Source organism: Ictidomys tridecemlineatus, chromosome 6 (assembly GCF_052094955.1).
Source record: "Ictidomys tridecemlineatus isolate mIctTri1 chromosome 6, mIctTri1.hap1, whole genome shotgun sequence".
Taxonomy (NCBI): domain Eukaryota; kingdom Metazoa; phylum Chordata; class Mammalia; order Rodentia; family Sciuridae; genus Ictidomys; species Ictidomys tridecemlineatus.
The window spans coordinates 185923461-185943799 of NC_135482.1; the positions used below are offsets into that span (position 1 = coordinate 185923461).

Consider the following 20339-nt stretch of genomic DNA (forward strand, 5'->3'; position numbering starts at 1 on the left):
AGTAATATAAGTCTCACACATAAGTGGAATCATAAAACATTTTACCTTTTTTGTCTTGGCTTACTTCACTTAGCATAATGTTTTCAAAGTTCATTCATGTTTTAGCATAAATCAGAATTTCATTTCTCTGTAAGACTGAATAATATTCATTGTATGTATATACCACATTTTGTTTATTCATCCATTGATGGACATTTGGGTTGTTTCCAGTTTTGGGCTATTGTAATAATACTGCTGTGAATACAGAGGAACAAATATATATTTGAATCCTGCTTTCAACTGTTATTTATATCTTCTTTTTTAATAACAGGCATCTAATGGTTGTAAAGTAGTATCTCAATATGGTTTTAATTTGCATTTCTCTAATGGTTGGTGGTAGTGAGCATCTTTTCCTGTGCATACTGGCCATTTACATGTCTCCTTTCATGTTTGGTATTGTTTATAGGTTATTCTCTCATCTTGTCCCACCTTACCTTGGCAGTACTTCACATAGTTTTCAGTGCCATTGATAACTATTCAGAACCATAATTTTAAATGATCATGTACTATCCTGCCACATACATCCTTCTAATATACTATTTCCTAGATGATAAGTCTTTCAGGGGTGGAACTTGCAGCTGTTTTTTTTTTTTTCTCTTGGGTGGAGGTTGTGTTGGGGTTGGAATCCAGGGCCTTGAATGTGCTCTATTACTAAGCTATAACCCCAGCCCCTTCATGACTCATTTTTGATGAAGAAATTATTTTCTTAATGCCTTTCTTAATAGCATTATAAACTCTAATATTGTTCAGGTGATTTAATTTTTTTGAATAGAGTTAATGATATTATTTTAATTTTCAGATGGTGATCCTGATAACTATATTGCATACTATCGAAGAGCTACAGTCTTTTTAGCTATGGGAAAATCGAAAGCAGCACTTCCTGATTTAACTAAAGTGATTGAATTGAAGATGGATTTCACTGCAGTAAGTATATCTACACTTTGTTTAAAGGGGAGCTTAAGGAACTTGGAAGAGGTCTTTTTTTTTTTTAAGTTATAGATGGAAACAGTACTTATTTATTTTTATGTGGTGCTGAGGTTTGAACCCAGTGCCTCATACATGGTAGGCAAGTGCTCTACCACACAGCCACAACCCTAGCCTCTGGTCATTGTTTCTTATTGTGAGAATTGGAAAGCTAGGCATAACCAGAGCATATCAAAGCTACTACTGGGGACAAAGAGAAATTCAAAATCCCTTGAATTTCTGGGTATAGTGTCATGTACCTTTAGTCCTGACCAACTTGGAAGGCTGAGGCAGGAGGATCTCGTGATTCCCAAGATTGAAAGGCTGCCGGGGCAACATAGGGAGAAATAAAACATATAGTAGTAACACAAATTAATCCCTACTAAGGAGGCTGAGGCAAAAGGACTGCAAGTTTGAGATCATCCTGTCCTACTCAGTGAGACCCTGTCTTAAAATAAAAAATAAAATAAAAAGAACTGGGGGATAGAGCTCAGTGGTAGAGTACCTCTGTGTTCAATCCCTCAGGAAGAGGCCTGACAATAATATTAGCTTTGTGGTTTAGAAGCACAAATTTGTGTGGAGATGGAATGTAGAGGAAGATGTGAGGGAGGCATGAAATAAGGGGCTGAATTAAGAGGCTGTCATCTGTCTGGCAAGTTTCAGTTAAGACTGTAGCAGAAAGAATAAAGAGGGAAGTTCAGTTAAGTGGTGGTTTTTGGTGAGGATACCATGAGGAGTTAGCAGGGCTCTCCCTGGAACCAAGGCACAAGCTTCCGAGTTGTAGAACTTAACAGTCTAATGTGATTCTGTGAAGATTGGTATGTCACTGTAAGAGCTGTGATGTGTGCACAGGGAACTCACTGGATGGAACCAAGTTGGCGCTTTCCGAAGCAGAACAGATAGAACCAATGACCAATTAGATGGTTTCAGAATTAATATGGTGACCATTTAGTATTTATATCCTGCCATACTTCAAAAAGGATTTGAGATAACAATTATATATGAAGTGAATGTTTGAAATATTTTCATTTTTTTAAAGGTGCAGTTCTCAAGTGTCAAATTTTTATTGAATCTGTTAACTCTATACAGCTAAGCACAGTGTTTCACAAAGATTAAGTAGCTCATTTTCCTAGTGTTAGCTATTAGCTAGTTGAAGTAACTTTAATTTTGTTTTTTACATGTATTGATGTATTTGACAGAGGATTAGGGAAATTTTATGTACTGTAAAGTTGATGAGTGGAATATCAAGGTGATTTCTATTTTCTGGTAGACATTGGTCATCAGAGAGTTGATACTGGAAGAGATGAGATTATGCTCATTAGAAGAGGAGGAATATTAGAGATGAAAGAGGAGAGGCACTGTCCTTCTTGTTATAGCAGAGTAAATATTTGCATTGAGAGTTAATATAAAGCAAATCCATTTCTGGATCTTTGATAAAATCTCAAAATAATACAACTTTCATATTAGTGGCAGAAAGTATTTTTAAAAATTGAATATAAATCACATATCATCAAAGTCAGTGTTTTAAAGTATTCAGTGGTTCTTAGTATGTTCACAGTTGTGTAATTATCATCACTGTCTAGTTCCAGGATGCTTTTGTCACCCTCAGAAGAAACTCTGTACCTATTTGCAATCACTCCCCATTTCTACCCTAGTCCCTGGCAATAGCTTATCATGGATTTGCCTATTTTGGGATATTTCATAAAAATGAGGGTGTTTTCAAAGTTCTTTCATGTCTTAGTATGTATCAACACTGCATTCCTTTTTTTTTTTTTAAATATTTATTTTTTAGTTGTAGTTGGACGCAATACCTTCATTTATTTTTATGTGGTACTGAGGATCCAACCCAGGGCCTTGCACTTGCTAGGTGAGCATGCTACCACTGATCCATACGCCAGCCCAGGCATTCCTTTTTATGACTGAATAATAAATAATTCATTGCTTGGATGTATCAAATGTATTTATTGATTTATTAGCTGATGGAAAATTCAGTTTACATCTATGAATATTCATGTACAAGTTTTTGTGTGGAAATATGTTTTCAGTTTTCTTGGATACAGCAAAATGTATTATTTTTTGTGGTTCTAGGAACTGAACCAAGGGGTACTCTACCACTGAGTTACATCTCCTGCCCTTTTTATTTTGAGACAGGGTCTCACTAAGTTGCCTAGATTGACCTTGAACTTGTGGTCCTTTCTGTCTCGGCACCCCAAGTAGCTGGGATTACAGGTGTGTTACTGCGCCCAGTGAGAAAAAAGTATTTTTAAGGAGGGACACTTTCACAAAAATTTTATATATTCATTGATTCCAGGAATTATTTTTAGTGCCAAGTCAAATGAGCGTTGGAAGAGTATTATTTACATCATTATCTTACTGAGTTTTATTCTTTGTATTTTAAAGAAAGTTTAGAAATGAATAGTACTCGGGACAATTCTCTTTTTTTTTTTTTTCTTTTCCCTAGGCAAGATTACAGAGAGGTCACTTATTACTTAAACAAGGAAAACTTGATGAAGCAGAAGATGATTTTAAAAAAGTGGTAAGTTTAATTTGTACCTGGCTCTATGTATATGTTATTTTGAGAGAACATATTGGACTTTTTTTTCTTTGTATTAAGACATTTAGTAGTAATTCTATAGCTAAAAAGGAAAATTGTCTGATTTATTTATATACGAATCACAGGCTTCTGAATTAATATTTGGTGACTGACATCAAAGAATGACCTTAATTAACAGTTGGAGTGTAAAGTGCATACAATCAATATATGATCCTAATTCAGTTTGTACAGATAACTTACTCTGTTTTATCCTGAGACTCTAAAAATGTCTGCTGAGGTATTCTTTTTTTTAATTCTTTTTAGATATAGATAACAATAAAGTATATTTTGACATATTATAGATACATTGAGTATAACTTATTTTAATTGGGATCCCATTTTTGCAGTTGTACATGATTTGGAGTTTCACTGGTTATATATTCAAATATGTACATAGGGAAGTTATGCCTGATTCATTACTGTCTTTCCTATTCCCGTCCCTCCTCCCTTCTTTTTATTTTTTTACCAGCCACCAGCTGCTTTATTGAGCACCAGATTTTCAGCAAGTATTGCTGTAGGGGGAGGGTTTCAGAATCATCCATGGCATTGGCCAGAGCCCTGGTCCCTGCCCAGGGCACATAAACAGAGGAGAGATGTGGCCATGCCAAGGTCTGTGGTTTATGTAGTCTCGAGAGCATCAGTAGCTTTAAAAATCTTTGTCTTCCTGGAAGGAATACAGGTTAGAGTGTAGCTTGATCCCAGAGTTGTGAAGAATCCATCTACAGAGCTCAGAAGATGGCCCTGCCATCATCAGGGGTCCTGCCCAGAAGCATCTTATAGGCTCTGTAGAGCTGGTCAAGGAGCTCCTTCTTCTCATCTACTGAGAGGAAGCTGGACTTTGCTGCATTGATATTCACTCACTTAAATTCCTCCTTGATGAAGACCATGTTCTGTTTCGTCATCTGGTAGTCAGGGTTCAGGGTAGACTTGAAGATGAGCAGGTCATCTGTGTTGAGCGAGTAATTGGCCTGGTCATTCTTGAACCCAATGACTGCATGCTCGGTTTTTGCCTTCCAGGCACCTGTCGGGTAGCTAGACCAAGGGCAGACCTCCAAGTGTTTTCCTGCCACAGCCTGTTATAAAGTTACTTGTCCTCCAGGGCATGGTAGCCATGTCCCAGCCTCTTGGACTTGAATGTCTCCATAGCCTCTTGCACCACCTCTGCAGAGCCTACCTCCCTGGCATGGGCGGTGTGATGGATGCCGCTCTTTACCACCTCCTGGTAGGCCTCCACATGCCCTGGAAAGAAGCTGCTTCCTTTGATCTCTTCACCAGCCAGGTTGATGACCACCACAGTATGCTGCTGGTACTTCTTACACAGCTCCCCCACTTCAAGGGACCTGCACATGCAGCACAGGATGGACTGCACCTTGATCCCAAAGGCTTGCTCCCACTCCTCAGGCCCTTGTCTACTATGTCCACTACCTCATATGGGGTGAGGTCCCCTTTGGTCTGGTTCTAGGGAATCGGTTCCACTTTGGAGTTGGCCAGCCAGGTATGGGCTATAGCGCACCTCTTCTTATACCACGCCCTCTTTGGCCTTCATCTCCACAAACATGTAGGTGATTCTTTTTATGGCCTTTCTGAAGCCTGTGATAACAGAAAAGTAATACTCCAGCTTGGCTAGAGACTGTGGCTTATTGATGCTAATGAAGTTCTGTAGCTCCTCTGCTTTGTTAGCTGGGGAGGGCAATCCCTTACTTCCTACTGTAGTATAAGATGGTTTTAGGCTTGACAGCCCCATCAAGGTGGACATGCAGTTCTACTTCAGGCTTGCCAAAGGTGGGCTTCTGGGTCATGGTGCCAAGCTTGCACCCTGGCGCTGCTCCCTCTGCTGAAGGTCAGTGGGTCTCCTATGGCCATCATTGCTGGTGGCCTGCCATGTTCTTCCTACTTGTGTCTAATCTAGTGGGTTAAGGATGAATCTATTCTTCCCTCTCCCCCACTCATTGTGTGTGCATCTGCATATCAGAGAGAACATTTGGCTCTGGTTTTTGGGGATTGGCTTATTTCACTTAGCATGATAGTCGCCAGTTCCATCCATTTACCAGCAAATACCATAATTTCCATTCTTCTTTATGGCTGAGTAATATTCCATTATGTATATATATCACATTTTCTTAATCCCTTCATCTGTTGTAGGGTACCTAAGTTAGTTCCATAGCTTAACTATTGTAAATTGAGCTGCTGTAAACATTAATGTGGCTGTGGCACTGTAGCATACTGATTTTAAGTCTTTGGGGGTATATAACAAGGAGTAGGATAAATGGATCAAATGGTAGTTCCATTTCAAATTTTCTGAGGAATCCCATACTTCTTTCCATAGTGGATGCACCAATTTGCATTCCTGCATTCCCACCAGCAATGTATGACTGAACCTTTCCTCCCACGTCTTTAATAACATTTATTGTTATTTGTATTCTTGATGGTTGCCATTCTGACTGGAGTGAGATATGGGATCTCAGTGTAGTTTTAGTGTAGTTTAGAGTTTGACATTTCTCTAATTGCTACAGATGTTGAACATTTTTATATATTCTTTGACCATTCTTATTTCTTCTATGAAGTGCCTGTTCAGTTCTTTTGCCCATTTATTGATTAGGATATTTGTTTTTTTGTATGTTAAATTTTTTGAGTTCTTTATATATCCTAGAGTTCTTTATATATAGCTCTATCTGAGGTGCAGGTGGCAATGATTTTCTCTCTTCATGCTCTTGATTTTTTCCTTTGTTGTCAAGAAGCTTAAAATACTGGCAAATCATATACAAAAACATATTAAAGAGATGCTGCACCATGATCAAGTGGGATTAATCCCAGGAATGCAAGATTGGTTCAGCATATGAAAATCAATAAATGTAATATCTCACATCAATAGACTTAAAGAGAGAAATCACATTATGTCAATAGATGCAAAAAAAGCATTTGAAATCAGTAAATGTAATACCTCACATCAATAGACTTAAAGAGAGAGATCACATTATCTCAACAGATGCAGAAACAGCATTTGACAAATACAGCACCTCCTCATGTTCAAAACACTAGAAAAATTGGGATAGTAGGAACACACCTCAACAATGTAAAAGCTATATATGCTAAATCCAAGGGGAACATCATTCCAAATGAAGAAAAATTGAAAGCATTCTAAGAACAGGAGCAAGACAGGGATGTCCTTTTTCACCACTTGGATTAAACATAGTCCTTGAAACTCTAGCCAAGCAATTAGGTGGAAGACACAAATTGAAAGGGATGTGAATAGGAAAAGAAGAGCTCCAAGTATTTCTATATGCTAATGACATAATTCTATATTTAGAAGACCCCCCCCAAACAAACAAACAAACAAAAACTCCACCAGAAAGCTTCTAGAACTCATAAATGAATTCAGGACAGTAACAGGATATAAAATTAACATCCATAAGTCTGTTGCATTCCTAGTCACCAATGATGAATCAGCTTAAACAAATTAGGAAAACTGTCCTATAGCCTCAAAAAATAAAATAAAATGCTTGGGACTAACAAAAGAGGTGAAAGACCACTACAATGAAAATTACAGAACACTAAAGAACTAAATTGAAGAAGACTTTAGAAGACGGAATGATCTCCCGCGTTCTTGGATAGGGAGAATATTGTCAAAATGGCCATACCACCAAAAGCACTATACAGATTTAATGCAATTTCTATTAAAATTATGACATTCTTTATAGAAACAGAAAAAGTAGTCGTAAAATGCATTTGAATAAAAAAGAGTCCCAGCATAGCCAAAGCAATCTTTAGAGAGAAAAGCGAAGCAGGGGTATCATAATACAAGACCTTAAATTATACTATAGGGCCATAGTAACAAAAATTGCATGGTATTGGCACCAAAATAGACATGAAGATCAATGATACAGAATAGAAGACAGAGAGAAACCCACATAACTACAGTTATCTCACACTAGACAAAGGCTACATTGGAGAAAAGATAGCATCTTCAACAAATGGTGCTGAGGAAACTGGAAATCCATATGTAGTAGAATGAAATTGAATCCTTGTCTCTCACTCTGCACAAAAATCAACTCAAAGTGGATAACGGACCTAGGCATTAGACCAGAAACCCTGTACCTACTAGAAGAAAATTTAGGCCCAATTCTCCATCATATTGACTTAGGAACAGACTTCTTTCACAAGATTCCTAAAGCACGAGTAATAAAATAAAAAATTAATAAATGGGATGTTGAGGTATTCTTAAAGTCTGAGTGACTTAGGGATGTTTCATTTGTTTGAGAGTAATCACGAAACAGAACTTCTTTTTTTTTTTTTTTTTGAACTAGGGATTGAACCGGGGCGTTTAGCCACTGAGCCAGTTCCCAGCCCTTTTTTATTTTTTATTTTGAGACAGTGTCTCATTGAGTTGCTCAGGGCTTAACTAAATTATTAAGACTGTCTTCAAACTTGTGATCCTCCTGCCCCAGCTTCTGGAGCTTCTGGGATTACAGTCGTGCACCACCTTGCTTGGTGGAAACAGATTTTTAACAAAGAATTTGCAATCATCCATTATGGCTAATTCACAGCCATCCAGTGCTTTGGATTTGTTGATGGGGGGTGGTGGGTTTTATAGATTGTATGTCAGTGAAGGGGTTTATATTGAAAAATGATTTAGAAGGAGAGAATCAGCCAATTTCTTGCCCGTATTTGACATAAGATCTACATTTCTGATTAATGTGGATTTGCTTCTGGAGTGATCTTAGAAGATATAACTCATTGTTTGTTATTTTCATTTTTTGCAGCTTATTGAAATGCTTACTCTGATAACTACTACAAAAACAAAACTACAAAAAAAAGTTTATAACATTGTCATAATCCTTAGTCATCTGCAGATAACCCACCCCCCAAAAAATATTAATTGTATTGAACGAGAAGCTGTTTCGTAGTCTCAGTTAAATTGGCTGTCATTTTGTATTTATCTATTTTATCTGCCTACCTGGGAAGATGATGCTCTTAAATTAATAATTCAGGAGAGCAGGTGGAAGATTGGTTGGTGGGGAGGCAATAGTGCTGGACTAACTCTTCATGGGCCAGGCCTTTATTCAGAGCCAATGTTGTGTGAATGTGTCAAATGGATGAGTGATAGATGGTGAGAAAATGTTTCTGTTTCTTGCAAATGCTTAAATGTAAAACTTAGAATTTATTTCCATTCACAACTTTTTAGTAGCCTTTAGATGCAGCACAATAATTTTGGATAAAGTTTTAGCACAAAGTAATTGTTAGTGGGCATTGGTTGTAACCTTTTAGAAAAGTGAGATTTTGGAATCTTGGCTTGTGTTAATATCTTTTCTACAGTTTATATTAAAACTTCTCAGAAATAAGAAGTAGTACTTTCTATCTTCTACTTTTGGATTGCTGGGTGCTGTCATCTTGCAAATGTGTTCTTAAAACTACCCTTGCTATTACTGTAGAGATTCTTCTGTGAGAGTGTGCATCTGTACTGAATCATCTTTTATTTTTATTTGAAAATTTTACTAACGTTATTTGTAGATTCACATGTAATACAAAGAAGTAATACAGAGAGCCCATGTATTCTTTACCCAATTTCCCCTAATGGCAATATATTGTAAAACTGTATTACAATATGAAAACCAGGACATTGACATTCATACTGTTTACCAATTTATTTAGATTCTCTCTGTTTTACTATTCATTGCTCTGTGTGTGTGTGTGTGTGTGTGTGTATTCACTCCCTATACACTTTATCACGTATGTTGTTTTTTGTGGTCACCACCAGTACCAAACAGTTCTATTACCACCAGAATCCTCTCTGTTGCTTTTCTAGGTCCCTATCCATAATTCTTGGCAACCACTAATTTGTTATTCATTTTTCAAATTTTGACATTTCAAAAATGTTATATAACCTTTTGCAATTGATATGCAAATATAAAATTTTTTTTTATTCAGCATAATTTTCTGGAGAATCATCCTAGTTTTGGCATACATCACTTAGTTTATTCCTTTTCACTGCTTAACATTCCATAATACTTATATGACATAATTTTCCATTCATCACTTGAGGGATGTTTGGATTGTTTTTGTCATTTGGGTTACTGCAAATAAAGCTACTATGAACATTCTTGTAAAGGTCTTTATGTAAACATGAATTTTAATTTCTCTGAGGTAAATGCCCAAGAGTTCAGTTGCTAGATTGTATATTAACTATGTGTTTAGTTTTGTAAGAAATCTCCAAATTGCTTTCTAGAGTGACTGTACCATTTTACATTCCTCTTCATCCTTGGTCCAGGATTTGATATCACTGTTATTTTTTATTTTTGTCATCAAATTTTGATTTTAATCTAACATTTCCCTAATGGTTAAGGATGCATTTACATTTTCATCTGTAAATCCTTTTCAATGAAATATCTGTTAATGTCTTTTGCCCATATTCTCATAGGATTACTTAAAAAAAAACTGTGGTGTTATGAGTGTTCGTTATGTTTAAGGTATTTTGTCAGATATGTGTATATATTTGCAAATATTTTAGTTTTATTTTTTGTTTAAAATATTTTTTTTAGTTGTAGGTGGACACAATACCTTTTTATTTTATTTATGTGGTGTTGAAGATTGAACCCAGAGCTTCACACATGCGAGATGAGTGCTCTACCGCTGAGCCCCAGCCCCAGTGCATATTTTAGTTTTCTTCAGTGTCTTTTATATAGAACAAAAGCTTTAATTTTGACAAAATTTATTGTTTTTTTTTTCACTTCTATGGAAAGCACAAAGTACAAGGTGCTTTTGGTATCATTTTCTAAGAAATAGTCATCAAGCTCTAAGTTATAAAACTTTTCTCCTGCTTTATGCTTTTAAGTTTTACATTTAAGTCTGTAACCTATTTTGAATTAAGTTTTGTATAATAATATGAAGTTAGAGTCAAGCTTGATCTCTTGCCTTTGGATGTCCGATTACTCTAGCAATTTCCTTCAGTGAGTTGCTTTTGCACCTCCTTCAGTTGGCTGTACTTGTGTGGGTCCTTCTGAGTTCTCTATTCTGTTCCATTGCTCAATGTGTCTGTCCTTTGCCATTCTTAGGCTCTTGATTACTATAGCTAAATAGTATTAAAACTTTCAACATGTTAAATATGGCAGTTTATTTTAGCAAAGAAGGATTTATGAATTGGACAGTACTTAGAACCAGAAAAGGTTCCGAGAGCTGCGTTCTGCAATGTGGCTATGATTATTTTATAGAAAGAAATAGTATAGAAATAGCTTGATCAGTGAGAGTGCTGCCTTTGCCTTGTTTGGACATGGTCAGTGAGTTGACAGCCTGCAATTGGATGAGGTTTACTGCTTGTGATTGGCTGAAGTTCTTTGATTTTGTTAGGTTTTTAGTTTTGTTTTTTATATACGAAATCTAGCAGTTACTTTAAGTGGGAACTTACTATAGGTTATAACCTCAGGCCATTTAATTTAACAATAGTAAGCTTTAACATTGTGGATAACATAAGGACCTTAGAGTGCTTGCATGTAATTTCCTTCTCTCTGACTTGTATAATATTCTTTTTTAAAAACTGGTTCTTTTCTTGGTTTCTTTTTTTGCCATTCAGAAAGAATATAAAGGCAAATTCCAGAAGTCACTAGAGAATGTGACTTAAGTATTCCATATTTTTTATATATTATCAAGTGTATAAATTTTTTAAAATTTGTGCTGCTTACTCCTAAACTATAATTAAATTTTTTAGCCTTGGCAATATAGTATCTAAAAAACAAGTAGATCAATGAATATATGTTATGCCAAAGTCTAACATCTTATTATTTTTTTAAAATATTTTTTAGTTGCCCTTTAGTTTATTTATTTGTATGTGGTGCTGAGAATCAAATCCAGTGTGTTACATGTGCTAGGCAAGCACGCTACCACTGAGCCACAACCCCAGCCTCTAACATCTTATTTTTTTTAAATTAATTTTTGAAATTAATTTTATTGTGTATATTTAAGGTATACAACACGACAGCATAAAGATACATTTACAGTACAGTGACTATTACTAAACTGGAAGAAAGTAATGTATCCATTATATCTTCATCCATGTTTTTTCCCATGTGGCAAGAGTAGCTGTAATCTATTCATTTAGTAATAAATCCTGAATATGACTCACACATATTATTACTAACTATATTCCTAATATTGTACATTAATCATTAGATTTGTCAATCCTACATATCTGCTATATTGTATCCTTTGACCCACAACTCTCCATTTCTTATTTCTCAAACAGACCCTGGTGTTACAACCACTGTTTTATTCTCTGTGTAGACTGAAAATTTGTTTTCAAAGATTCCACATATAAGTGAAGTCATATAATATTTTGCTTTCTGTATCTGGTTATTTCATATATTTGGCATAATGTTATTTCTGGCATAATGTTCTCTGAGTCCATCCATGTTGTAGCAAATGGCAGGATATCTGCCTTTTTATGGCTGAATAATTGTGTGTGTGTGTGTGTGTGTGTGTGTGTGAGAGACAGTTTCTTTGTCCATTTGTCCACTGATGGACACTGTTTGATTGCTGTTACTTAAAAAATACCTGAGAAAAATCAACTTAGAAAAGGTTTATTTTCATTCACAGGTTTAGAAGTTTTAGTCCAGAATCTGTTGCTTTGTGCCTGTGTCAGGATAACACATAACTAGAGCTGGGATCCCATTATTCCCTTTAAGGGCATGCTCCCAATGACCTAAAGACCTTCTATTACACCCCACTTCTTTAGAGTTTCCACTTCCCCCAATAGCATCATGCTGGAGATCAAACCTTTACCACATGGACCTTTGGGGGTGGGGGACATTCAAGATCCAAGATATGGCAGAAATCTAAGTTGTTTCCATATCTTGGCCTTTGTAAACAGTGCTGCAATGAACATAAAATTATAGATATATTTAGAAAGTGGTGATTTCATTTCCTTTGAGTATATACCAAGGAGAGAAGTTACTAGGTCATATGGTAGTTCTATTTTAATTTTTTTGGGAACCTCTCCATACTTTTTTTCATAATGGCTATAACAATTTACAGTCTCACCAATATAGAAGGATTCCCTTTTCTCCACACCCTTGCCAAAACTTCTTATCTCTTTTTTGGTAATGGATGTGTGAGTTAGCTTCCTGTTAGCAATAATAAGATACTTGAGATAATCAACTTATTTTGGCTTACAGTTTTAGAGGTATCTATCCATCAGTTGGCTTGTTTTTGGGCACAAGCCAAGGCCAAATATCATGGCAGGATGGTTGGTGGAGGAAGCTTGTTCATTTCATGTTCAGGATGAAAGAAGAGAAAGAGACTGGAGTCTCACAGTCTCCTTTGACATCATGATCCCAATGACCTAAATTCCTCTAGACCTCATGCTCAGAATAGCGCCTTTAAAACATGGACCCGTGGGGCACATTCTAGAAGAAATGTCTTTTCAAGTCCTTTGCCCATTTTTCATCTGATTATGTATTTTCCTGCTGTTGAGTTGTATGAATTATTGATAAATCTTGGATGGTAATCACTTTTCTGGTTTATAGTTTTTAAAATTTTATCTGTAGATTGTCTTTTCATTTTTTGATTGTTTCCTAAAATCTCAGGTTATAAAAGTACAAAAATAAGTGGGACTATAGACATCATAGTCTAATTTTATTTTGTCCTCAAAGAAGTCAAATTTACGTTCTATTAACCTAGGACTTTAACTACTATAATAGTATCCAGTTTATGTTGACTGATGTATATAATGGAAAACAAATTGAGCATCCTTTTAAAGTATGTATCTTTTGCAATCTATCCTTATTATAGAAAGATTACAAAAGGGGCTGGAGGTGTAGTTCAGTGATAGGACATATGCTTAGCGTGCTCAAGGCCCTGGTTTCAATTCCATACCCCCACCACACACACATACACACAACAACAACAGCAACAAAAAAAAAAAAAAAAGAAAGAGAAAAGATCACAAAAAGAATCTATAATTTCACTAGTGTTTTTGGAATACTTTACGTGTGTTATGTGTAGAGTACCTTTTTAATCTCTCAACAACTACTCCATAGAGTGTAAGTACTGTTATCTCCATCTTATTGTCAAAATCCAGATAACTTGGAGATACATGATTAATTCAGGATTTGGGTTTTATTTTAAAATGTGTGTGTGTGTATACATATACATATACATACACACACACACACACATATATATATATATTCATATTTTAGTTGTAGATGACAGAATACCTTTTATTTTTATGTGGTGCTGAGGATCGAACCCAGTGCCTCACCCATGCTACAAGCACTCTACCACTGAGTCACAACCCCAGCCCCAGATTTGGGTTTATTAATTATTTAGACTAGGAACATAAATGGTACAAAATCTTTTTCAAAATATTTATAACCTGGCCACAGAGAAATGGTAAAACTTTTACCCTGTGTTACTGCTGTATTGGTTTCCTGTGGCTGTATAACAAATTATCCAAAGTTAACAGCTTAAGACACATATTTATATTACCTTAAAAGTTATGGGGTTAGGAATATGGGAATTAACTGGGGTCCTCTGCCTCAGGGTCTGCTCAAACTTACTTGGAATGGTCAGACTTTGTTTATGAGTACTGGATTTAAGTTTTATTTGTTGTTCTTGTAGCTCAAATCTAATCCAAGTGAAAATGAAGAAAAGGAAGCCCAGTCACAACTTCTCAAGTCTGATGAAATGCAACGTTTGCGTTCACAAGCACTCGAGGCTTTTGAAAGTGCAGATTATACTGCTGCTATAACCTTCCTTGATAAGATTTTAGAGGTAAGTTTCTTAGATACCATGCTGACAAGCGGCACTTACTGCTTTTTACTGTAAGACATGTTTATCACTTAAACATACAATATACCACAAAACACTTAGACAGAATAAAATGAACTTCCAGCTGTTAAGTGAAAGATTGTGTTTGTATGGAACATAATTTGCAACTGAATTTTCAGAATGTGCTGAAAACTAAGGTTTTCAGAATGTTTTGAATGTGCTGTGGAGCGAGAGTTACATATTTTCATACATTACTTGCTTTGCTATTTTGGTTTGATTTTTCAATTTTTGAGGGAAAAGAACTCTGGAGATTACATAATGGTGTAAGAGATGACAGTTGGTTGAAGAAAAAGGAAAGGAAAAATTATATTTGGGAAAAAAAGGAGTGTTGTAGGAAAGAAGGCAGACAGAGTTGATAGGACCCAAAGGGTTCTAGATAGGAAACTTAAATCTAGGGTTTCCCTGCCTCAGAAAGATTTAATGACACATAATTTTAGAAGAAAGTCTAAAGTAATAAAGTGGAAGTAGTCATAATTCATACTTAATTACCATTTTCACAGTATTTTGATGTACAGTTTCATTAAATCTTGGTAGTAAACTTGTGTGTAGAATGGGCATTTCTTTCATAATTATAGGGGAAATCTTGTGATATGAGCTGGTGGAATTTATGTTTTACTAAACTATGTTTTACAATATTAGGAAATGTAAAGTTATGACCTTTACTTTCTAACACTAGTTAGATTGTCCATTTTGACCTTCCTCACTGTCCATGATTCTTTAATTTATATGAAGTTGATTTTGATCTTCATTAATGTGAAAATTGGGCATGACTTAGAGCAGTTCAAATAAATTATGTAAAGATACTCCCAAATGTCACATTGCTGAGCTTTTGGGTTTATGTTTTAAAGAATGCCAGTATATTTTCTAAACATTATGGACTTTTGATAAAACAAATGGTGAAGCCTCCAGCCTTCTCACATTGTTTTTCCTTTATTTTTTTGATAAAAGGATTTAATTTCAAGGAAATGACACTTTATAAAAGAGAGAATTTAGTTATCAGTAGAATACACATATTTCCCAGCATATTTTACTCAATTTATTTTCTGGACTAGACATTAGAGTTGTTAAGTAAAAAGAACTGACTATTGGAAATTCTCTCCAAATATGCTTCACTGGGAACAACCATGGATAGTAAATGCTATGTTGCCTTTTTAAAATTATTATTATTAAGTTTTAGAATTATAATTGAAGGAGGAAAGAAAAGGGCCAGATTAGAATTTTAAGATATTTTTGGAGCAATTGCCACAATTTTTTCCCCCCAGTATTTGGGATTGGATTCAGAAACATTCTATCTCTGAGCCATATTCCCAGCCTTTTTGTTTCCTTTCATTTTATTTCGAGACAGGGTCTTGCTATGTTGCTGATGTTGTCTTATAACTTGCAATCCTCTTATCTCATTCTCCTAAATAGCTGGGATTACAGGTGGGTGCCATCTTTTTTTTAATCATATTTAAATTGTAAAGGACTTTTAAACACTCTTTACAATATGGAAGTCATCACATTGAGGATGTTTATAAAAATATAGATAAAAATATGTGAGATACAGTAATGAGTGTTCATAATTTATTGTTTCTTAAAGTCTAGTTCTTTTGTTTCTCAAGGTTTGTGTTTGGGATGCAGAACTACGGGAACTTCGAGCTGAATGTTTTATAAAAGAAGGAGAACCTAGGAAAGCTATAAGTGACTTAAAAGCCACATCAAAACTGAAGAATGACAATACTGAAGCATTTTATAAAATCAGCACACTGTACTACCAACTTGGAGACCATGAATTATCCCTCAGGTCAGTTTTAAGATTTTAATATTAAATTAATATGTGGTTGACATTTTATACTGTTTATATATCATTCCTTACTCTAGTTTCATAGTTTATTTTCATGAAAAGTGTTTATTTCATAAAAGTAAGTAAATAAGAATTTGTTTTCTAAAAACAAAATACTGTTTAATGTATAATTCTATATAAGTCATTTTACTTTGAATTAGAAAATGTGTTCATGGTTGGTATAGTGTCATATACAAGTACATAGTAAATTATTAAGTATGTTTTGTTACAAATCAAAATACTATTTTGTGATTTTTGTATTTAATATGGAAAACTGAATATTTTGACTTGGGGCATTTTCCTTTTTTCAATTCCATGAGCAGTGAAGTTCGTGAATGTCTAAAACTTGATCAGGATCATAAAAGGTGTTTTGCACACTATAAACAAGTAAAAAAACTTAATAAGCTGATTGAATCAGCTGAAGAGCTCATCAGAGATGGCAGGTAAGAAAATGTTTATCCCAACCACCCAGCCTTTCCTTCTTACATCGGGTTGTGGGCACAAATGAACTACTGAACTCTACCAAGCTCATTTATTCTCTGTCACTGAGGGTGAAGTATTCTAGATGGCACTGGGCTTTAGCAAAACCACCAGAATTATACATTTTTAGAATAAGGTAGAATATAAATATTAATTGTATAGTATCCTTATCAGCAGATTTATGTTAGGCCAGATTTTTTTATGATTATAGATGGACAACATGCCTTTATTTTATTTATTTGCTCTTTTATGTGGTGCTGAGGATTGAATCCAGTGCCTCACACATGCTAGGCAAGTGGTCTGCCACTGAGCTACAGCCCCAGTCCTGTTAGGCCATGTTTTATTGAGTGTCTCTTATATCAGGCATTGAGCTATGTACTAAGGGTACAGAAATGAATTTGACTGTAAGTTTTTGGTCTTAAGTTTATTACTTTGTGTGGAAGACGGACATATAATTTGCTGATTAACGGATAATATGATACCAAACTGCTAGAATGTATTGCATATGATGGGAATACCAAAGAGGGGCTTTTTAATGCAAGGTATTAAGGCCAGAAGTTAAAAAGGGAAGCTTGCTGGAGAAGGTGATAGGTATTTAAATCCTAAGTCTAAAAAATACATAGAAGTTGCCAGAATATAGGTTGTGTCTGTATAGGTATTGTTTATAGGTGGTTTGTAGGTTGGGGCAGGGGAGTTGAAGAAAATGGAGAACGTTCCACACAACAGTGCTTAGTAGAAGGTAGGCTCTGAATTCCCTATTCCTAATACTTTTGGAAACTGTCACATGAGAATGCTTTACCCAATTTCCTCCAACTTCTGGCAAACTATAATAAAGTATCATAATCAGGATATTGATTAATTCCATTACCATAAGAATGTCTCATGTTGCCCTTTTATAGCCATAACTATTTCTCTCCTGTCCTTACCACTTCCTGAATACCAAGTTACCATGAATTTATTTTCCATTTCTATAATTTTGTCACTTCAAGTGTGTTATAGAAATGAAATCATATGTACACTTTTGGAATTGGCTTTTTTCCACCTCAGCATAAATCTCTGAAGATTTATTAGATTATTATGTGCATAAGTATTTCCTTCCTATTTTTCGATGAAATTTCCATGGTGTACGTGGACTACACTTCAGCCATTCACCCATTGAAAGTCATAATAGCATTTTATTCCACCCCCATCCCCCGCATTGGGGATTGAACTCAGGGGTGCTATACCACTTAGTTATATCCCCAACCCCTTTTACTTTTTTAAAATATTTTTTTTAGTTGTAGATGAACACAATACTTTTATTTTGTTTATTTTTATGCGGTGCCGGGGAACGAACCCAGTGAGCACTCTTCCACTGAGCCACAACCCCGGCCCCCTCTTTTACTTTTGAGAGAGTATATAAATTGCCCAGGTTGTTCTTGAAGTTATACTTCTGTCTTGGCCTCCTCAGTAGCTGGGATTTCACATGTGCATCATCATGCCAAGCTTTTCTTTCACTCTTTATCTTTTCATCTTAATTGTTTTTTGTTTGGTGTATACACGTTTAGGATTGCTGTGTGGTGAATTGACCCCTTTATCATTCTGTATTGCTCATTTCTGATAATTTTCTGTTACTTTATATGACAGTATAGTCTCTCTTGCTTTTCTCTGATTACTATTTACAAAGTATGGTCTTCTCTATCCTTTTACTTTCAGCTTGCATTTGAAGGGAGTTTCTTGAGGACAGCTTTCAGTTGGGTCATGATTTTAAATGTACCCTGCTAATCTTTTCTAATCACTTTATTTAGACCATTTACCTTTACATTTAATGTAATTGTAATAGGTTAGGGGCTTAATAGCTGTTTTCTTCTTTGTTTTCTGTTTGTTATTTTTCCTTTTGGCTATTTGAACACTTAGAATTCCATTTTTATTTACTTATGGAATCTTGGCATGTATCTCTTTGCCCCGCTTTTTTAGTGTTTGCTATGGGTTGGACAAAACTTGTTGGAGTCTATAGCATCATTTTAGTAATTTATGTGTAAAAGAACCTTATTTTCCTTTAATAGCCTTTACCCTGTACTGTTTATAATTGTCCTGTGTTTCCATACCACAATACAATGTTGTAAATTTTGCTTCAACATCAAACACGATTTAGAAACCTAAAGAAGAAAGTAAGTCTAGAATATTGTTTTAGTCTGTTTTGTGCTGCTACAATAAAATACCTGAAGCTGGCACTTTATAGTGTAATTCATTATTTTAGTAGCTGGTAAGTCCAAACAGCATGGGGCTAACATCCTATGAGGGCTCCCTGACTATGTCAGTGTGGCAGAGAAGCATGTGGGATGGCCTTATGATAACTTGCTTTCTAGAGAATTAACTTGGTTGTGGGATAACTTCATTAATATCTTTTAGAGGTGATGCCCTCAGGACTTAATAATTACCTTTCACTAGGTTCTATCTCTTAAAGGCACTGTCACACTAGAGACTATACTTTGAGCAAGTGAACTTTTGGGGGACAGATCATGGCAAGTATGCACTCATATTTTGCTTGCTGTGTTCTTTTCCTTGTTAATGTTCTAAGATTCCACCTCTTATTCTTTCCTTAAGTTTTGGGTATTGAACCCAGAGCCTGAGCATGTGTTCTACCACTGAACTATACTCCCAACCCTTGTGTCTTTTCCTTTCATTTAGAGGACTTCTTTTAGGGTTGGTCTATTGGTGATAAAATTTTCTAGTTTTCTTGTATCTGAGAATATCTTGGTTTCCTTTAATTCCCAGAGAGATTTTCTCTGGGTATAGGATTCTGAGTTAATACAGCACCTGGAAAATTTTGTGCTACTATCTTCTGGCCTCCATAGCTCTTGATAAGATTCTATGTCATTCTTATAGTTCTCTCCTCTAGAGTCTCAGGTTTCTGTTTTCAAGATTTTCCTCTTTAATAAGTTTAATTGTGATGTGTCTTGGCCTGGATTTCTTGTTACTCTACTCATAAGTCTAAACTTAGTTTCTCAAATATATTATGTGCCATATCACAATATTCACTCAAGATACACCACATATGTAATGATGGTCCCCTAAGATTAAGATGGCCTAATGATATAACCATTGTAACACATTAGTCAGGTAAGGTAAGATGTTGCTGGTGCTGACCACAACAGACTTGACAGCTGTATCCAAGTGTAGCACATACAACTATATATAGTGCATAATAGTTGGTAATGATAGTGGATAACTATACTACTGGCTTTTTATATACAGAGTATATTCCTTTTAGTTTTTTTTTTTTTTAAAGTTGACTATAAAACAGCATGCTGTGTTATGTCAGCAGTAGCCTAAAACATTGTGTTAGAGGCCAGGTCTGTATCATCTGGTTTTGTATACTTGACATTTCTACGATGATGAAACCACCCAAGTACACATTTTCAGAATGCAGCTCCATTGTTAAGCAACGTGTAGGTGTAGCCATTATTTAAATACTTCTTTAGATCTTTGTCCTCTCCATCTTAGACTACAATGACATAAATGTTAGATTTTTTTGTTAGAATCTCACAGGTCCTTGGGAGTATTCACTTAAGACTGTATTCTCTTTGTTGTTCAAATTTGACAATTTCTGTTCCAGTTAACGGAATACTTTTCTCTGTTCTC

The 20339-nt window shown here is 35.3% G+C and overlaps 1 protein-coding gene and 1 pseudogene across 2 annotated transcripts in view; one reads left to right on the top strand and one right to left on the bottom strand.

Annotated features, from left to right (window-relative positions):
- Dnajc3 (DnaJ heat shock protein family (Hsp40) member C3) overlaps positions 1-20339 on the top strand; it is a 70630-nt gene that overhangs the window by 39024 nt on the left and 11267 nt on the right. For both annotated transcript variants that reach the window (XM_005317033.4, XM_013360747.3), the window contains 5 exons: positions 839-963; positions 3464-3538; positions 14204-14356; positions 16015-16196; positions 16559-16678. In XM_005317033.4, coding sequence (XP_005317090.1) covers positions 839-963; positions 3464-3538; positions 14204-14356; positions 16015-16196; positions 16559-16678 — 655 coding nt within the window. The remainder of the gene's footprint in view (positions 1-838; positions 964-3463; positions 3539-14203; positions 14357-16014; positions 16197-16558; positions 16679-20339) is intronic.
- LOC144365193 (adenosine deaminase pseudogene) lies at positions 961-6493 on the bottom strand (annotated as a pseudogene).